At 49.5% G+C, this 20,449-nt stretch overlaps 1 protein-coding gene across 1 annotated transcript in view; it reads left to right on the top strand.

Moving 5' to 3' along the window:
• Positions 1-20,449, top strand: part of LOC132816253 (tonsoku-like protein) — a 148,563-nt gene that overhangs the window by 38,162 nt on the left and 89,952 nt on the right. Inside the window, exon 2 of the mRNA XM_060825749.1 lies at positions 13,693-13,815. Coding sequence (XP_060681732.1) covers positions 13,693-13,815 — 123 coding nt within the window. The remainder of the gene's footprint in view (positions 1-13,692; positions 13,816-20,449) is intronic.

Genomic DNA, 20,449 nt, shown 5'->3' with positions numbered 1-20,449 from the left:
TACCCACAGTCCAGTCCTGGGCAGTGTCTGCTGTGTCCTGGGTTGGTGCTGTGTCCTGGGTTGGTGTGGGCTGGACTGGGAGACGGTGCTGTCTGGGAGATACAGGGGAGATAATTTGGGGTGATTTGGAGAAGCCAATGGGAGAGGAGACTCAGGGATTAGAAAATGGAGAATAAAACAGATGCATCTCAGGGAAATCAGTTAATTTCATTAGTTGGAGAGTAGCTGCTAATTTGAATACCTTCTCTCAGCCGTTTTCACATTCAAATCCGAGAATTATTTGACAGAGCAAAGGAAAAATGACCAGGAGGAAACGTAAAAGCACAAATTAAAATACAATTAAATAATTTCGAGATGCTGGTCCAGGCGATGTGTTGTACCGATGTGAGGTGGGAGTTGGTGATCCCCACCGGAGTTGACAGTGAGCACTTATAGAGCGAATGTTGGTTACTTGAGGAAGCTAAAAATGTGTTGCTGGAAAAGCGCAGCAGGTCAGGCAGCATCCAAAGAGCAGGAACAGTGCGGTGCTGTTCCTTGGATGCTGCCTGACCTGCTACGCTTTTCCAGCAACACATTTTCAGCTCTGATCTCCAGCATCTGCAGTCCTCACTTTCTCCCCATGTTGCTTGAGGAACTCCAGCTCAGAGTTAATGAGCTGGGGTCTGAGCTTCAAACACTGTGACACACCAGGGAGGGGTGGAGTTACCTGGACACTGCGTTTCAGGGGGCCAGTCGTTCTCCTCAGATTAACTAACCTGCATGTGGTCAGGGACAGGAGGGTGTGACTGAGTGAGGTGGGTGAAGGGATCCAGGAGGTAGTGCTGGAGGAACCGCAGCCTGTGAGCTGGTCCAGTAGGAATGAGGTACTGGCTCTGTGTGTGTGGATGGGGAGGACAACTGCAGGGAGGGCGGTCAAACTGTGGGACAGGAGGCCGTTCAAGTGGGGAGGGCAAGGTAGAGATGTGATAGTGGTAGGGAATTCGTTAATCAGAGGGAGAGTTCGCTGAGTGAAATCAGTCTGTGAGTAAACGCTGTGATCTCCAACACAGTCTGTCTCACTGATGGCAACAAACTGTGGGGTTTGTGTAGATTCAGCATAGTTTTGACAGTACAGACTCAATGGGCCAAATGGCCTCTGCTGTACTTGATAATTCTACAAAGCCTGATGATTGGACCATCTGTTGTGAAGCAGAGTAATCTGCACCTTGAAGCGTTAACTCTGTTTCTCTCCCAGGAAGGCTGCCGGACCTGAGTTTCTCCAGGAGTCCCTGCTGTGATCGGAGCTTTCGGCTGTCTGCAGTTTGAGGTGGTCTTAGCCCTTCCCCAGTTTAACCTGAGGCTGAGTAAATGGGTGAAACGGTCAAGGGATTGTGTTCAGGAGGATGGCACTGACAATGAGTCAATAGACAGTAGGTGCAGGAGTAGGCCATTCTGCCCTTCGAGCCTGCACCACCATTCAATATGATCATGGCTGATCATCCTTAATCAGTATCCTGTTCCTGCCTTATCTCCATAACCCTTGATTCCACTATCCTCGAGAGCTCTATCCAACTCTTTCTTAAATGAATCCAGAGACTGGGCCTCCACTGCCCTCTGGGGCAGAGCATTCCACACAGCCACCACTCTCTGGGTGAAGAAGTTTCTCCTCATCTCTGTCCTAAATGGCCTACCCCGTATTTTTAAGCTGTGTCCTCTGGTTCGGCACTCACCCATCAGCGGAAACATGTTTCCTGCCTCCAGAGTGTCCAATCCTTTAATAATCTTATACGTCTCAATCAGATCCCCTCTCAGTCTTCTAAACTCAAGGGTATACAAGCCCAGTCACTCCAGTCTTTCAGTGTAAGGTAATCCCGCCATTCCAGGAATTGACCTCGTGAATCTACGCTGCACTCCCTCAATAGCCAGAATGTCTTTCCTCAAATTTGGAGACCAGAACTGCACACAGTACTCCAGGTGCGGTCTCACCAGGGCCCTGTACAGCTGCAGAAGCACCTCTTTGCTTCTACACTCAAATTCCTCTTGTTATGAAGGCCAGCATGCTATTAGCCTTCTTCACTACCTGCTGTACCTGCATGCTTACCTTCATTGACTGGTGTACAAGAACACCCAGATCTCTCTGTACTGCCCCTTTACCTAAATTGATTCCATTGAGGTAGTAATCTGCCTTCCTGTTCTTGCCACCAAAGTGGATAACCATACATTTATCCACATTAAACTGTATCTGCCGTGGATCCGCCCACTCACCTAACCTGTCCAGGTCACCCTGTAATCTCCTAACATCGTCCTCACATTTCATCCTGCCACCCAGCTTTGTATCAAAGTTGCTAATGTTACTATTAATACCATCTTTTATATCATTAATATATATTGTAAAAAGCTGCTGTCCCAGCACTGATCCCTGCGGTACCCCACTGGTCACTGCCTGCCATTCCGAAATGGAGCCGTTTATCACTACCCTTTGTTTCCAATCAGCCAACCAACTTTCAATCCAAGTCAGTACTTTGCCCCCAATACCATGCACCCTAATTTTACTCACTAACCTCCTGTGTGGGACTTTATCAAAGGCTTTCTGAAAGTCCAGGTACACTACATCTACTGGATCTCCCTTGTCCATCTTCAGAGTTACATCCTCAAAAAATTCCAGAAGATTAGTCAATCATGGTTTCCCCTTCATAAATCCATGCTGACTCTGACCTATCCTGTTACTGCTATCCAGATGTGTCATAATTTCATCCTTTATAATAGACTCCAGCATCTTTCCCTCCACTGAGGTCAGACTAACTGGTCTATAATTTCCTGATTTCTCTCTCCCACCTTTCTTAAAAAGTGGGACAACATTAGCCACCCTCCAATCCGCAGGAACTGATCCCGAATCTATCGAACTCTGGAAAATAATCACCAACGCATCCACGATTTCCCGAGCCACCTCCTTCAGTACCCTGGGATGTAGACCATCAGGCCCCAGGGACTTATCAACCTTCAGACCTAACAGTCTCTCCAACACCATTTCCTGGCAAATATAAATTCCCTTCAGTTCAGGTCCTTCAGCCACTATTACCTCTGGGGGAGTGCTTGTGTCTTCCCCAGTGAACACTGATCTGAAGTACCCATTCAATTCTTCTGCCATTTCTTTGTTCCCTGTAATATATTCCTCTGTTTCTGTCTTCAAGGGCCCAATGTTAGTCTTAGCCATTTTTTTTGCCTTTCACATACAGAAAAAACGCTTTTACTATCCTCCTTTATATTTTTGGCCAGTTTACCTTCGTACCTCATTTTTTCTCTGCGTATTTCCTTCTTAGTAATCCTCTGTTGTTCTTTAAAAGCTTCCCAGTCCTCCGTTTTCCCATACATCTTTGCTATGTTATACTTTTTCTCTTTTGACTTTATATGTTTCTTAACTTCCCTCGTCTGCCATGGCCACCCATGCCTCCTCCTAGGATCTTTCTTCCTTTTTGGAATGAACTGATCCTGCATCTTCTGCATTATACACCGAAATATCCGTCATTGTTCCTCCACGGTCATCCCTGCTAAGGTGTTGCACCATTGAACTTTGGCCAGCTCCTCCCTCATAGCTCCATAGTTCCCTTTATTCAACTGAAATATTGTCACTACTGATTGTACCCTCTCCCTCTCAAATTGCAGATTGAAGCTGATTGTATTATGGTCACTACTTCCTAATGGCTCCTTCACTTCGAGGTCCCTGATCAATTAGAACATAGAACATAGAAAGATACAGCGCAGTACAGGCCCTTCGGCCCTCGATGTTGCGCCGACCAAAGCCTACCTAACCTACACTAGCCCAATAACTTCCAAATGCCTATCCAATGCCTGCTTAAATGCCCATAAAGAGGGAGAGTTCACCACTGCTACTGGCAGGGCATTCCATGAACTCACAACCCGCTGTGTAAAGAATCTACCCCTAACATCTGTCCTATACCTACCACCCCTTAATTTAAAGCTGTGTCCCCTAGTAACAGCTGACTCCATTAGCGGTAAAAGGTTCTCAGTGTCTACCCAATCTAAACCCCTAATCATCTTATACACCTCTATCAAATCTCCCCTAAACCTTCTCTTCTCCAATGAGAACAGCCCCAAGTGCCTCAGCCTTTCCTCATAGGATTTTCCTACCATGCCAGGCAACATCCTGGTAAACCTCCTCTGCACTCGTTCCAGTGCCTCCACATCCTTCCTATAGTATGGCGACCAAAACTGCACACAATACTCCAGATGAGGCCGCACCAGAGTCTTATACAACTGCAACATGACCTCAGGACTCCGGAACTCAATTCCTCTACCAATAAAGCCCAGTACACCATATGCCTTCCTCACAGCACTATTTACCTGGGTGGCAACTTTCAGAGATCTGTGTACATGGACACCAAGATCCCTCTGCTCATCCACACTACCAAGTAGCCTACCATTAGCCCAGTAATCCATCTTCTTGTTACTCCTACCAAAGTGAATGACTTCACACTTAGCTACATTGAATTCCATTTGCCACATTTCTGCCCAGCTCTGCAACTTATCTATATCCCGCTGTAACCTACCACATCCTTCCTCACTATCCACAACTCCACCGACTTTTGTGTCATCCGCAAACTTGCTTACCCAGCTTTCAAGCCCTTCCTCTAGATCATTTATAAAGATAACAAAAAGCAATGGTCCCAAAACAGATCCTTGTGGTACACCGCTAGTAACTGCACTCCAAGATGAACCTATACCATCAACTACTACCCTCTGTCTCCTTCCAGCCAGCCAATTCCTAATCCAAACCTCTAATGTATCCTCAATGCCATACCTCCGTAGTTTTAGCATTAGCCTACCATGGGGACCCTTATCGAACGCCTTACTAAAATCCATATACACCACATCTACCGCTTTACCCTCGTCCACTTCCTTAGTCACCTTCTCAAAGAACTCAATAAGGTTTGTGAGGCACGACCTGCCCTTCACAAAACCATGCTGGCTATCCTTGATCACGTTATTCCTATCCAGATGTTCATAAATCTTATCCCTTACCATTCTCTCTAAGACTTTGCCCACCACTGAAGTCAGACTCACTGGCCTATAGTTACTAGGGCTATCCCTACTCCCTTTCTTGAACAAGGGGACCACATTCGCTATCCTCCAGTCCTCTGGTACTATTCCCATTGACAATGACGACATAAAAATCCAGGCCAATGGCTCTGCTATCTCCTCCCTAGCTTCCCATAGGATCCTAGGGTAAATGCCATCAGGCCCAGGAGACTTATCTATTTTCATCCTCTCCAATATTCCCAGAACCTCTTCCCTGCATATTTCCAGGCCATCCATTCTAATCATTTGTGACTCCATATTCACATCAGCAACAGTGTCCTGTTCCTGAGTGAATACTGATGAAAAGTATTGATTTAGTGTCTCTCCAATCTCCTCCGCCTCTTCGCACAACTTCCCACTACTATCCTTGACTGGACCGATACCTACCCTAGTCATCCTTTTATTCCTGACATACCTATAGAAAGCCTTTGGGTTTTCCCTAATCCTACCAGCTAAGGACTTTTCATGGCCCCTTCTCGCTGCTCTTAGCTCTCTCTTTAGATTCTTCCTGGCTACCTTATAACTCTCAATCGCCCCAAGTGAACCTTCACGCCTCATCTTTACATATGCCGCCTTCTTCCCTTTCACAAGGGATTCCAATTCCTTACTAAACCACGGCTGCCTCACAAGGCCCTTTACACCATGCCTGACTGGTACATACTTATCAAGGACACGTAGTAGCTGCTCCTTGAACAATCCCCACATCTCATTAGTGTTCTTCTCTTGAAGCCTGTTTTTCCAATCCACACATCCTAAGTCATGCCTCACTGCATCATAATTTCCCTGCCCCCAGCTATAACTCTTGCCCTGCGGCGCACGATTATCCCTCTCCATCACTAAAGTAAAAGTCACCGAGTTGTGGTCACTGTCCCCGAAGTGCTCACCTACCTCCAAGTCTAACACCTGGCCTGGTTCATTACCTAGAACCAAATCCAGTATAGCCTCCCCTCTTGTTGGCCTGTCTACATATTGTGTCAGGAAACCCTCCTGCACACATTGGACAAACACCGACCCATCTAATGAACTCGAGCTATAGCTCTCCCAGTCAATATCTGGGAAGTTAAAGTCCCCCATAACAACCACCCTGCTACCTTCACTCTTTTCCTGAATCATCCTCGCAATATTATCCTCTACTTCTCTCGGACTATTAGGAGGCCTGTAGAAAACACCTAACAGGGTGACCTCACCTTTCCTATTTCTAACCTCAGCCCAAACTACCTCAGATGGCAAGTCCTCTTCCATCGTCCTTTCCACTGCTGTAATACTATCCTTGACAAGCAATGCCACGCCTCCCCCTTTTTTACCCCCATCTCTGACCCTGCTAAAACATTTAAACCCTGGAACCTGCAACAGCCAATCCTGTCCCTGTTCTACCCATGTCTCTGTAATGGCCACAACATCGAAGTCCCAGGTACCAACCCTCGCTGCAAGTTCACCTACCTTATTTCTTATACTTCTGGCATTGAAGTATACACACTTCAAGCCACCTTCCTGTTTACAGGCACCCTCCTTCGAGATCGCTGCATAATTCATAACCTCCCTACACTCAAGGTCCTGTACCCTAAAGCTACAGTCCAGGTTCCCATGCCCCGGATTCTGGTTCGTTGCACAATACCAGATCCAGAATTGCCTTCTCCCTGGTCGGCTCCAGCACCAGCTGCTCTAAGAATCCATCTCTGAGGCACTCCACAAAGTCTCTTTCTTGAGGTCCAATACCATCCTGATTCTCCCAGTCTCCCTGCATGTTGAAATCCCCCATAACAACTGTAGTAACATCTTTGCGACAGGCCAATTTCAGCTCCTTATTCAACTTACACCCTATATCCAGACTACTGTTTGGGGGCCTGTAGATAATTTCCAAGAGGGTCTTTCTCCCCTTAGAATTTCTCAGCTCTATCCATACTGACTCTATATCCTCTGATTCGAGGTCCCCCTCCGCAAGGGACTGAATATCATCCCTAATCCAACATGGCCACCCCACCTCTTCTGCCCGTCAGTCTGTCCTTACGATATCACGTGTAGCCTTGAATATTCATTTCCCAGGCCCTGTCCACTTGAAACCACGTCTCCGTTATCCCCACAATATTGATCTACCAATTTCTAAAAGAGCCTCAAGCTCATCATCTTATTTCTAATGCTTCGTGCATTCATATATAGTATTTTTAATTCTTTACTGCCCTCACCCTTCCCATCATCTCCTATTTCACTCAACCTTACAGCATGATCCCCTTTGGAGTATGTGTGTGAAAGAGTGAGTGTGGGAGTGTGTGTGTGGGGGGGGGGGAGTGTGTGTGAGAGAGGGTGAGTGTATGAGGGAGTGTGGGAGTGTGTCTGTGAGAGTGTGAGTGTGTGTGTGAGTGAGTGTGCGTGTGTGTGAGTGTAAGGGAGTGTGTCTGTGTGAGTGTGTGTCTGTATGTGTGTGAGTGTGTGTGTGAGGGAGTGTGTGTGTGTTTTTGAGTGTGTGTGTGAGTGAGTGAGTGTCTGAATGTGAGAGTGTGTGTGTGTCTGTGTGAGTGAGTGAGTGTGTGAGTGTGTGTATCTGCGAGTGAGAGTGTGTGAGAATGAGTGTGCGTGAGTGAGTGTGAGTGTGTGAGTGAGTGAGTGTGTCTGTGAGTGAGTGTGTGTGTCTGCGAGTGAGAGTGTGTAAGAGTGAGTGAGTGTGTCTGAGTGAGAGTCTGTGTGTGAGTGAGTGCGTGTCTGTGTGAGTGAGTGTGTCTGTGAGTGAGAATGAGTGTGTGAGAGTGAGTGCCTGTGAGTCAGTGTGTATGTCTGTGAGTGTGTGTCTGTGAGTGAGTGTGAGAGTGAGTGAGAGTGAGTGTGTGTGTGTATGTGTGTGAGTGAGTGTGTGAGTGAGAGTGTGAGAGTGAGTGTGAGTGTGTGTCTGTGAGTGAGTGTGTGTGTATTTTTGAGGGTGTGTGTGTGAGTGTCTGTGTGTGAGCAAGTGAGTGTGAGTGTGTGTCTGTGAGTGAGTGTGTGTGTATTTTTGAGTGTGCGTGTGTGAGTGTCTGTGTGTGAGCGAGTGAGTGTGAGTGTGTGAATGTGAGTGTGTGTGTGTCTGTGTGAGTGAGCGTGTGTTAGTGTGTGTATCTGTGAATGAGAGTGTGTTAGAACGAGTGAGTGTGTCTGAGTGAGTGTGTGTGTGAGTGTGTCTGTGAGAGAGAGTGAGTGTGTGTGAGTGAGTGTGAGTGTGTCAGCGAGAGTGTGTGTGTGAATGTGTGTGAGTGTGTGTGTCTGCGAGTGAGAGTGTGTGAGAATGAGTGAGTGTGATGTGTCTGTGAGTGTGTGTGTATGTGAGTGAGTATGAGTGAATGTGTGTGTGTGTCTGCATGTGAGTGAGAGTGTGAGGGAATGTGTGAGAGTGAGTGTGTGAAAGTGATTGTGTGTGTGTGAGTGTGAGTGAGTGTGTGAGAGTGTCTGTGAGTGAGTGTGAGGGTGAGAATGTGTGTCTGTGAATGAGTGTATGTGTTTGTGAGTGTGTCTGAGAGTGTGAGTGAGTGAAAGTGTGAGCGTGTCTATGATTGAGTGTGTCTGTGAGTGTGTGTGTCTGTGAGTGAGAGTGTGTGAGAATGAGTGAGTGAGTGTGTCTGAGTGAGAGTCTGTGTGTGTTTGTGTGAGTGAGTGAGTGTGAGAGTATCTTCGAGTGAGTGTGTGAGAATAAGTGAGTGCGTCTGAGTGTGAGTGTGTGTGAGTGTGTGTGTTTGCGAGTGAGAGTGTGAGTGTGTGTCTGCAAGTGAGTGTAAGAATGAGTATGTGAGTGTGTGTGTGAGTGAGTGTGTGAGTGAGTGTGTGTGAGTGTGTGTGTCTGTGTGTGTGTGTCTGTGAGTGAGTGTGTGTCTGTGAGTGTGTGTCTCTGAGTGAATGTGTCTGTGAGTGAGTGTGATGGTGTCTGTGAGTGAGTGTGTGTCTGTGAGTGTGTGTCTCTGAGTGAATGTGTCTGTGAGTGTGATGGTGTATGTGAGTGAGTGTGTGTGTCTGTGTGTGTGTGGGTCTGTGAGTGAGTGTGTGTGTCTCTGAGTGTATGTCTGTGAGTGAGTGAGTGTGCATGTGTCTGTGAGTGAGTGTGAGGGTGTCTGAGTGAGTGTGAGGGTCTGTGAGTGAGTGTGTGTGTCTGTGAGTGCGTGTGTCTGTGAGTGCGTGTGTCTGTGAGTGAGTGTGACTGCGAGTGTGTGTTTGTGTGTGTGTCTGTGAGTGTGACTGAGTTAATGTGTGTGCTTGAGTGTGATGTGTGTGTCTGCGAGTGAGAGTGTGTGAGAATGAGTGAGTGTAATGTGTCTGTGAGTGTGTGTGTATGTGAGTGAGTGTGTGTGTCTGTGTGTGAGTGAGAGTGTGAGGGAATGTGTGAGAGTGTGTGTGAAAGTGATTGTGTGTGTGAGTGTGAGTGAGTGTGTGAGAGTGTCTGTGAGTGAGTGTGAGGGTGAGTATGTGTGTCTGTGAATGAGTGTGTGTGTCTGTGAGTGTGAGTGTGAGCATGTCTGTAAGTGTGTATGTCTGTGAGTGTGTGTCTGTGAGTGAGAGTGCGTGAGAATGAGTGAGTGTGTCTGAGTGAGAACCTGTGTGTGTCTGTGTGAGTGTATCTTCGAGTGAGTGTGTGAGAATGAGTGAGTGCGTCTGAGTGTGAGTGTGTGTGTGTGAGTGTGTGTGTTTGCGAGTGAGAGTGTGAGTGTGTGTGTCTGCAAGTGAATGTAAGAATGAGTGAGTGTGTCTGCGAGTGAGTGTGTGTGTCTGTGAGTGAATGTGTGTGTCTCTGAGTGTGTGTCTGTGAGTGAGTGTGTGTGTCTGTGAATGTGTGTGCCTGTGGGTGAGTGTGCCTGTGGGTGAGTGTGTCTGTGAGTGTGTGTGTCTGTGAGTGAGTGTGTGTGTCTGTGAGTGAGTGTGTGTCTGTGAGTGTGTGTGTCTGTGAGTGTGTGCCTGTGAGTGAGTGAGTGTGAGTGAGTGAGTGTGAGTGTGTCTGTGAGTGAGTGTGTGTGTCTGTGTGTGTGTGTCTGTGAGTGAATGTGTCTGTGAGTGAGTGTGATGGTGTCTGTGAGTGAGTGTGTCTGTCTGTGAGTGTGTCTCTGAGTGAGTGTGTCACTGAGTGAGTGTGTCACTGAGTGAGTGTGTCTGTGAGTGTGTGTCTGTGAGTGAGTGAGTGTGCATGTGTGTGTGTGTGTCTGTGAGTGAATGTGTCTGTGAGTGAGTGTGATGGTGTCTGTGAGTGAGTGTGTCTGTCTGTGAGTGTGTCTCTGAGTGAGTGTGTCACTGAGTGAGTGTGTCTGTGAGTGTGTGTCTGTGAGTGAGTGAGTGTGCATGTGTCTGTGAGTGAGTGTGAGGGTGTCTGTGAGTGCGTGTGTCTGTGAGTGTGTGTGTCTGTGAGTGAGTGTGAGTGTGTCTGTGAGTGAGTGTGTCTCTGAATGAGTGTGTCTCTGAGTGAGTGTGTGAGTGTCTGTGAGTGTGTGTGTGTCTGTGAGTGAGCGTGTCTGTGAATGTGTGTGAGTGTCTGTGTGTGAGTATGTGTCTGTGAGTGAGTGTGTCTGTGAGTGAGTGTGTCTGTGAGTGTGTGTGTGTCTGTGAGTGAGTGTCTGTGAGTGTGTCTGAGAGCGTGAGTGTGTCTGAGAGTGAGTGTGTCTGTGAGTGTGTGTGTGTCTGTGAGTGCGTGTGTCTGTGTGAGTGTTTGTTTCTGAGTGCGAGTGTGTGTCTCTGTGTGTGTCTGTGAGTGTGTCTGTGAGTGTGTGTGTCTGAGTGAGTGTGTATGTCTGTGAGTGTGTGTGTATCTGTGAGTGTGTGTCTGTGAGTGTGTGTGTCTGTGTGTGAGTGTGTGTGTGTGTCTGTGAGTGTGTCTGTAAGTGAGTGTGGGGGTTCCTGTGAGTGAGTGTGTGTGTCTGTGAGTGTGTGTGTCTGTGAGTGAGTGTGTCTGTGAGTGTGTGTCTGAGTGAGTGTGTATGTCTGTGAGTGTGTGTGTGTCTGTGAGTGTGTGTGTCTGTGAGTGAGTGTGCCTGTGAGTGAGTGTGGGGGTGTCTGTGAGTGAGTGTGTGTCTCTGTGAGTGTGTGGCTGTGTATGAGTGTGTGTCTGTGAGTGAGTGTGTCTGTGAGTGAGTGTGTCTGTGAGTGTGTGTGTCTGTGAGAGTGTGTGTGTCTGTGAGTGAGTGTGATGGTGTCTGTGAGTGAGTGTGTTTGTGAGTGTGTGTGTCTGTGAGTGTGTGTGTCTGTGAGTGAGTGAGTGTGGGGGTGTCTGTGAGTGAGTGTGTGTCTCTGTGAGTGTGTGGCTGTGTATGAGTGTGTGGCTGTGTATGAGTGTGTGTCTGTGAGTGTGTGTGTGTCTGTGAGAGTGTGTGTGTCTGTGAGAGTGTGTGTGTCTGTGAGTGAGTGTGATGGTGTCTGTGAGTGAGTGTATCTGTGAGTGTGTGTGCCTGAGTGAGTGTGTCTGTGAGTGTGTGTGTGTCTGTGAGAGTGTGTGTCTGTGAGTGAGTGCGATGGTGTCTGAGAGTGAGTGTGTCTGTGAGTGTGTGTGCCTGAGTGAGTGTGTCTGTGATTGTGTGTCTGTGAGTGAGTGTGTCTGTGAGTGTGTGTGTGTCTGTGAGTGTGTGTGTCTGTGTGAGTGTGTGTGTCTGTGAGTGTGTGTCTGTGAGTGTGTGTCTGTGAGTGTGTCTGTGTGTGAGTGTGTGTGTGTGTCTGTGAGTGTGTCTGTAAGTGAGTGTGGGGGTTCCTGTGAGTGAGTGTATGTGTCTGTGAGTGTGTGTGTCTGTGACTGTGGGTCTGTGAGTGAGTGTGTCTGAGAGAGTGTGTGTCTGAGTGAGTGTGTATGTCTGTGAGTGTTTGTGTGTATGTGAGTCTGTGAGTGTGTGTGTCTGTGAGTGAGTGTGGGGGTGTCTGTGAGTGAGTGTGTGTCTGTGTATGTGTGGGTCTGTGAGTGAGTGTGATGGTGTCTGTGAGTGAGTGTGTGTGTCTGTGAATATGCGTGTCTGTGAGTGTGTGTGTCTGTGAGTGTGTCTGTGAGTGAGTGTGTGTGTGTCTGTGAATGAGTGTGTCTGTGAGTGTGTGTGTGTCTGTGAGTGTGTGTGTCTGTGAGTGAGTGTATGTGTGTCTGTGAGTGTGTGTGTGTGTGTGTCTGTGAGTGAGTGTGTCTGTGAGTGAGTGTGTGTGTCTGTGAGTGTGTGTGTCTGTGTGTGAGTGTGTGTGTCCGTGTGTGAGTGTGTGTGTGTCTGTGAGTGTGTCTGTAAGTGAGTGTGGGGGTTCCTGTGAGTGAGTGTATGTGTCTGTGAGTGAGTGTGTCTGTGAGTGAGTGTGTGTCTGAGAGTGTGTGGCTGTGTATGAGTGTGTGTCTGTGAGTGAGTGTGTCTGTGAGTGTGTGTGTGTCTGTTAGAGTGTGTATGTCTGTAATTGTGTGTCTGAGTGAGTGTGTCTGTGAGTGTGTGTCTGTGTGTGTGTCTGTGAGTGTGTGTTTCTGTGAGTGAGTGAGTGTGTCTGTGAGTGAGTGAGTGTGTCTGTGAGTGAGTGTGTGTGTCTGAGAGTGTGTGGCTGTGTATGAGTGTGTGTCTGTGCGTGAGTGTGTCTGTGAGTGTGTGTGTCTGTGAGAGTGTGTGGGTCTGTGAGTGTGTGTGCCTGAGTGAGTGTGTCTGTGAGTGTGTGTCTGTGAGTGAGTGTGTCTGTGAGTGTGTGTGTGTCTGTGAGTGTGTGTGTCTGTGAGTATGTGTCTGTGAGTGAGTGTGTCTGTGAGTTTGTGTCTGTGAGTGTAAGTGTGTGTTTGTGAGTGTGTGTTTGAGTGTGAGCGTATCTGTGTGTCTGAGAGTGAGTGTGTCTGTGAGTGAGTGTGTTTGAGTGTCTGTGTGTGTGTTTGTGATTGAGTGTTTGTGAGTGAGTGTCTGTCTATGAGTGAGTGTGTGTCTGAGTGTGAGTTTGTGTATGTGAGTGTGTCTGTGAGTGAGTGTGTGTCTATGAGTGAGTGTGTGTCTGAGTGTGAGTTTGTGTGTGTGTGTCTGTGAGTGAGTGTGATTGAGTGTGTGTGAGTGAATGTGTCTGTGAGTGAGTGTGTGTCTGTGAGTGAGTGTGATTGAGTGTGTGTGAGTGAGTGTGTCTGTGAGTGTGAGTGTGTCTGTGAGTGTGTGTGTCTGTGAGTATGTGTCTGTGAGTGAGTGTGTCTGTGAGTTTGTGTCTGTGAGTGTAAGTGTGTGTTTGTGAGTGTGTGTTTGAGTGTGAGCGTATCTGTGTGTCTGAGAGTGAGTGTGTCTGTGAGTGAGTGTGTTTGAGTGTCTGTGTGTGTGTTTGTGATTGAGTGTTTGTGAGTGAGTGTCTGTCTATGAGTGAGTGTGTGTCTGAGTGTGAGTTTGTGTATGTGAGTGTGTCTGTGAGTGAGTGTGTGTCTATGAGTGAGTGTGTGTCTGAGTGTGAGTTTGTGTGTGTGTGTCTGTGAGTGAGTGTGATTGAGTGTGTGTGAGTGAGTGTGTCTGTGAGTGTGAGTGTGTCTGTGAGTGAGTGTGTCTGTGAGTGTGTGTGAGTGTGTGTGAGTGTGTCACAGTGAGGTGCGGGTGAGTGCGGAGCGGATTCCGGGGGATCTCGGGTCTAGCGCCGGGGGAGGCTCCCTGTCTCTGTTCCTGTCCCTCCCTCTGCATTGCTCTGCCTCCGGCATCATCTTCCTGTCAGTGCCCGAGCGGCAGCAAGGACGGGCCGAGTGGCCGGGATCCTGTCGGCGCCGTTCTCCAGGAGCCCGCACCGGGACCGCACCGGGAATACAGCGGGAAATGTGTGAGAGCCCGGAGATCGTCAGTGAGTGTTCGGGGGAGAGGGATCGTCCCCGGGGAGGGGGGAGACTCCCAGTGCCTCAGACTAACTCCCTCTGCACATTCACCCCCTCAAACCCATCACCCTCCCCTCCCTGATTAACCCTCTCTCTGTCCCTCTCCCCCCTCCCTGATTAACCCTCCCCCTCCCTCTCCCTCTCCCTCTCCCTGATTAACCCTCTCTCTGTCCCCCTCCCCTCTCCCTGATTAACCCTCTCTCTGTCCCTCTCCCCCCTCCCTGATTAACCCTCTCTCTGTCCCTCTCCCCCCTCCCTGATTAACCCTCTCTCTGTCCCCCTCCCCTCTACCCCCTCCCTGATTAACCCTCTCTCTGTCCCCCTCCCCTCCCCTCCCCTCCCTGATTAACCCTCTCTCTCCCCCTCCCCCTCCCTCTCCCCCTCCCTGATTAACCCTCTCCCCCTCCCCCTCCCTGATTAACCCTCTCCCCCTCCCCCTCCCTGATTAACCCTCTCCCCCTCCCCCTCCCTGATTAACCCTCTCTCTGTCCCCCTCCCCTCCCCTCCCCTCCCCTCCCCTCCCTGATTAACCCTCTCTCTGTCCCCCTCCCCTCTCCCCCCTCCCTGATTAACCCTCTCTCTGTCCCCCTCCCTGACTAACCCTCTCTCTGTCCCCCTCCCCTCCCCTCCCCTCCCTGATTAACCCTCTCTCTGTCCCCCTCCCCTCCCTGATTAACCCTCTCTCTGTCCCTCTCCCCCTCCCCCTCCCCCTCCCTGATTAACCCTCTCTCTCCCCCCCCTCCCCCCTCCCTGATTAACCCTCTCTCTGTCCCCCTCCCCTCCCCTCCCCTCCCCTCCCTGATTAACCCTCTCTCTGTCCCCCTCCCTGATTAACCCTCTCTCTGTCCCCCTCCCCTCCCCTCCCCTCCCTGATTAACCCTCTCTCTCCCCCTCCCCCTCCCTCTCCCCCTCCCTGATTAACCCTCTCCCCCTCCCCCTCCCTGATTAACCCTCTCCCCCTCCCCCTCCCTGATTAACCCTCTCTCTGTCCCCCTCCCCTCCCCTCCCCTCCCCTCCCCTCCCCTCCCCTCCCCTCCCTCCCCTCCCTGATTAACCCTCTCTCTGTCCCCCTCCCCTCTCCCCCCTCCCTGATTAACCCTCTCTCTGTCCCCCTCCCTGATTAACCCTCTCTCTGTCCCCCTCCCCTCCCCTCCCCTCCCCTCCCCTCCCCTCCCCTCCCTGATTAACCCTCTCTCTGTCCCCCTCCCCTCCCCTCCCTGATTAACCCTCTCTCTGTCCCTCTCCCCCTCCCCCTCCCCCTCCCTGATTAACCCTCTCTCTCCCCCTCCCCCTCCCTGATTAACCCTCTCTCTCCCCCCCTCCCCCCTCCCTGATTAACCCTCTCTCTGTCCCCCTCCCCTCCCCTCCCCTCCCTGATTAACCCTCTCTCTGTCCCCCTCCCTGATTAACCCTCTCTCTGTCCCCCTCCCCTCCCCTCCCCTCCCCTCCCCTCCCCTCCCCTCCCCTCCCTGATTAACCCTCTCTCTGTCCCCCTCCCCTCCCCTCCCCTCCCTGATTAACCCTCTCTCTGTCCCTCTCCCCCCTCCCTGATTAACCCTCTCTCTGTCCCCCTCCCCTCTCCCCCCTCCCTGATTAACCCTCTCTCTGTCCCCCTCCCCTCTCCCCCCTCCTTGATTAACCCTCTCTCTGGCCTACTTTCCCTTTCCCAGGTTGTTTGAGTTTCACTTTCACTATCCATTCCACTCACTGACTCACAGTCACACACCCAGCTCTGACACTAACCCTGTCACAAATCACACCCAGCACCAGGTTAGAATCCAACGGGTTTATTTGGAAGCACTAGCTTTCGGAGCACTGCCCCTTCATCAGGGGGTTGTGGGGCATGACCATAAAACAACTGAAATGATATATTGAAAAAACCTGGTTATGTGTTAAGTCTTTCATCATTTAGAATGGGGTTGTGGGTTTCAGTTTATTAATGTGTAAATCCCAGAGCTTCTTTCAAGTCCCTTTCTCATGATAACAAGGGGATAGCTGAGACAATACATTAAAGGTGTGAGGTTAGTGTGTGTGTGTATTGAAGAGTGGTGCTGGAAAAGCACAGCAGGTCAGGCAGCATCTGAGGAGCAGGAGAATCACCATTTCGGGCATAAGCCCTTCATCAGGAATGAGAGTTGTGGGCCTGGGGGCTGAGAGATAAATGGGAGGGGTCTGGGATTGGCGGGGGTGAAGGTAGCTGGGAGTGTGAGAGGTAAGTGAAGGGCTGTCCACATTCCAATCTTGAGTCAGATTGGTTCTGTTTCCAAAGGAGCAGTTTATAAAATATCACACGGGCTGATTGCCTGCAGACTGTGGGCTTTTTGAGAAAAATAGCATGGAATTGCAGATGATGGGTATCTGAACAGGAAGGGTTTAGAGGGATATGGGCTGGGTACTGGCAGGTGGGATGAGATTGGGTTGGGATATCTGGTCAGCATGGACAGGTTGGACCGAAGGGTCTGTTTCCATTCTCTGTGACAATTCTGCAAATGCAAATTCACCCCATAGACTGTGTCTGTGTGTGTATGTGTATAGGTGTGTGTCTGTGTGTGTGTCTGTGTGTGTATGTGTATGGGAGTGTGTGTGTGTGTCTGTGTGTGTATGGGAGTGCGTGCGAGTGTGTGTATGTGTATGGGAGTGCGTGCGAGTGTGTGTGTGTGTGTGTGTGTGTGTATGTGTATGGGAGTGCGTGCGAGTGTGAGAGTGTGTGTGTGTGTGTGTGTGTGTGTATGTGTATGGGAGTGTGTGCGAGTGTGTGTGTGTGTGTGTAGTGAGTGCAGAGTGTCTTAAGTCTGCGAGGGGTGCAAGTGTGAGTGTGGCATGTAATGTGACATGAACCCAAGGTCCCGGTTGAGGCCCTCCCTATGGGTACCGAACTTAGCTATCAGCCTCTGCTCGGCCACTTTCCTCTGCTGCCTGTCCCGAAGTTCACCTTGGAGGATGGTCACCCGAAGGTCCGAGGCTGAATGTCCTGGACCAATGAAGAGTTCCCCAACTGGGAGGGAACCCTCCTGTCTGTTGATTGTTGTGTGGTGCCCATTCATCCGTTGTCGTAGCCTTTGCTCGGTTTCCCCAATGTACCATGCCTCCGGGCATCCTTGCCTGCAGCGTATAAGATAGACAACGTTGGCTGAGTCACATGAGTACCTGCCATGTACAAAGTGGGAGGTGTTCCCACGTGTAATGGTGGTATCTATGTCCACAATCTGACACGTCTTGCAGCGTCCACTGTGACAGGGCTGTACGGTGTTGTGGTCAATGTTGTCCTGAAGCCAAGCTGATAGCCAACTTCGGTTCCCATAGGGAGGGCCTCAACCAGGACCTTGGGTTCATGTCACATTACAGGTGACATCCATATCACTATACACACACACACACACACACACAGACACAGACACACACACAGTCTGACACATACACAGACATACACACACATACATACACAAACACACACACACACACACACACACACACACACAGTCTGACACATACACAGACATACACACACATACATACACAAACACACACACACACACAGTCTGACACATACACAGACATACACACACACACAAACACACAGATACACACACACAGACACACACACAGTCTGACACATACACACACACACACACAGACACACACACACTGACACACAGTCCTACACACACAGACACAGACACACACAGACAGATACACACACACACACGTACACACAGACACACACACACGTACACACAGACACACACACACACGTCTATGGGGTGTATTTCCATTTGTAGAATTGAAGTTGCAGATATGTTCTATTTTACTCAAATAGCCCACAAACTGCAGGCGGTCCTAGAATCCTGACAGTGTGGAACCAGGCCCTTTGACCCAACCAGTCCACACTGACCCTCTGAAGAGTAACCCACCCAAACCCATTCCTCTACCCTATTACTCTACATTTCCCCCTGACTAATGCAGCTCACCTCCACCTCCCTGAGCACTGCGGGCAGTTTATCACGGCCCATTCACTCTGACCTGTCCATCTTTGGATTGTGGGAGGAAACTGTGTTGGAAGTAGAAGGTGTGTGTGTCAATAAGATGATGGGATTTACAGTCGTGTTTCATTTCCATAATTCACAGGAAATGCCTAGGTGCAGAGTTTCTTTCTCTATAACTAATGTAAACACTTTTTAATTGCACTCTGATTTCTACATTTCAATAGTAACAAAAACAACCAATAACAGCACAGATTAAAGTCAAGATGAATCCTCATTCCTGATGAAGGGTTTTTGCCCGAGACATTGACCCTCCTGCTCCTCGGATGCTGCCTGACCTGCTGTGATATTCCAGCACCACTCTAATCTAGACACTAGTCTCCAGCATCTGCAGGACCCACCTTCGCCTGAATAAGCAGCGTAGGTAATTTATGAAAAATACACAAGTTATTGTAATTCCCACAGATACAGAAATCATGGCTGAACAGGTAATGAACACAGACAAAGTGACCTGCTGGTGCATCACTGGCTCTTCCTCAACACCGTCAAACTTCACCTGCTTACCCTCTGAATTAGTAGAATTGTTTCTATTGAAGATACAGTACAAGTGGATCTAGTTACCTGCAGGGGTGGAGGCTGGTCATCGGTCTCCCCTCCTTGGATCACAAAAGGGAAAATTAGCCAAAGACCCTCCTCTTTTTCCCTGTTTTTGTTGGCATCCAGTCTCCTCAAACTCCCACAATGCTCCTCCAGGATCACACTGAGTGATGTGTCTGCAATCAGGCCATGTCCCATTTTACAAACTCCTACTCTGGGAATAGAACCAGTCTGACTCAGGATTGGGAGCCTCACACCTTTAATGCATTGTCACCTTTTATTATAAAACCTTAAGTTATATCGGGAAAGTGACTTAAAAGCAGTTCTGGGATTTACATATTAATGTACCACAACCTGCAACCCCATTCTAAAAGATCAAAGACTTAATAACAATCTAGATTTGTTCAATATATCATAGCAGTTACATCACACAGTAATGTTTTGCGATAAATTCCATTTCTTATCATCTCATCCTCCACAACTCCCTGACGAAGGAGCGTCACTCCGAAAGTTCGTATTTCCAAATAACCTGTTGGACTCGAACCCGGTGTTGTGTGAGTTTTAACTTTGTCCACCCTGGTACCTCCACATCGATACTAACCCAGTCACTACACCCACAGTTTCTGGGCACGTCCTCCCCAGCGCCGCGCTCTCACGGTCGAGTCAGTAGCTCAGTGTTTGCTCCCAGTCCTTATAAACCCATAGTCTCTGATTGTTCACAATCTCCCTCTGTCCATTATCACATTGAACTGCTCAGGACAGGGACAGCATGGGGTTAGACAAAGAGTAAAGCTCCCTCTACACAGTCCCCATCAAACACTCCCAGGACAGGGACAGCATGGGGTTAGATACAGAGTAAAGCTCCCTCTACACTGTCCCCATCAAACACTCCCAGGACAGGGACAGCACGGGCTTAGATACAGAGTAAAGCTCCCTCTACACTGTCCCCATCAAACACTCCCAGGACAGGGACAGCACAGGGTTAGATACCTTTTTAAGCTCCCTCTACACTGTCCCCCATCAAACACCCTCAGGACAGGGACAGCGCGGGCTTAGATACAGAGTAAAGCTCCCTCTACACTGTCCCCAATCAAACACCCCCAGGACAGGGACAGCACAGGGTTAGATACAGAGTAAAGCTCCCTCTACACTGTCCCCAATCAAACACTCCCAGGACAGGGACAGGACAGGGTTAGATACAGAGTAAAGCTCTCTCTACACTGTCCCCCATCAAACACTCCGAGGACAGGGACAGCACGGGGTTAGATACAGAGTAAAGCTCCCTCTACACTGTCCCCCATCAAACACTCCCAGGACAGGGACAGCACAGGGTTAGATACAGAGTAAAGCTCCCTCTACAATGTCCCCCATCAAACACTCCCAGGACAGGGACAGCACAGGGTTGGATACAGAGTAAAGCTCCCTCTACACTGTCCCCCATCAAACACTCCCAGGACAGGGACAGCACAGGGTTAGATACAGAGTAAAGCTCCCTCTACACTGTCCCCCATCAAACACTCCCAGGGACAGGGATAGCACGGGGTTAGTTATGGAGTAAAGCTCCCTCTACACTGTCCCTCATCGAACACTCCCAGGACAGGGACAGCATGGGATTAGATACAGAGTAAAGCTCCCTCTACACTGTAACCCCATCAAACACTCCCAGGACAGGGACAGCATGGGGTGAGATACAGGGTAAAGCTCCCTCTACACTGTCCCTCATCGAACACTCCCAGGACAGGGACAACATGCGGTTAGATACAGAGTAAAGCTCCCTCTACACTGTCCCCATCAAACACTCCCAGGACAGGGACAGCACGGGGTTAGATACAGAGTAAAGCTCCCTCTACACTGTCCCCATCAAACACTCCCAGGGACAGGGACAGCATGGGGTTAGATACAGAGTAAAGCGCCCTCTTCACTGTCCCCATCAAACACTCCCAGGACAGGGACAGCACGGGTTAGATACAGAGTAAAGCTCCCTCTACACTGTCCCCCATCAAACACTCCCAGGACAGGGACAGCA

The sequence above is a fragment of the Hemiscyllium ocellatum genome, chromosome 5, assembly GCF_020745735.1.
Source record: "Hemiscyllium ocellatum isolate sHemOce1 chromosome 5, sHemOce1.pat.X.cur, whole genome shotgun sequence".
Classification (NCBI taxonomy): domain Eukaryota; kingdom Metazoa; phylum Chordata; class Chondrichthyes; order Orectolobiformes; family Hemiscylliidae; genus Hemiscyllium; species Hemiscyllium ocellatum.
This window is presented reverse-complemented; position numbering and strand designations above follow the sequence as displayed.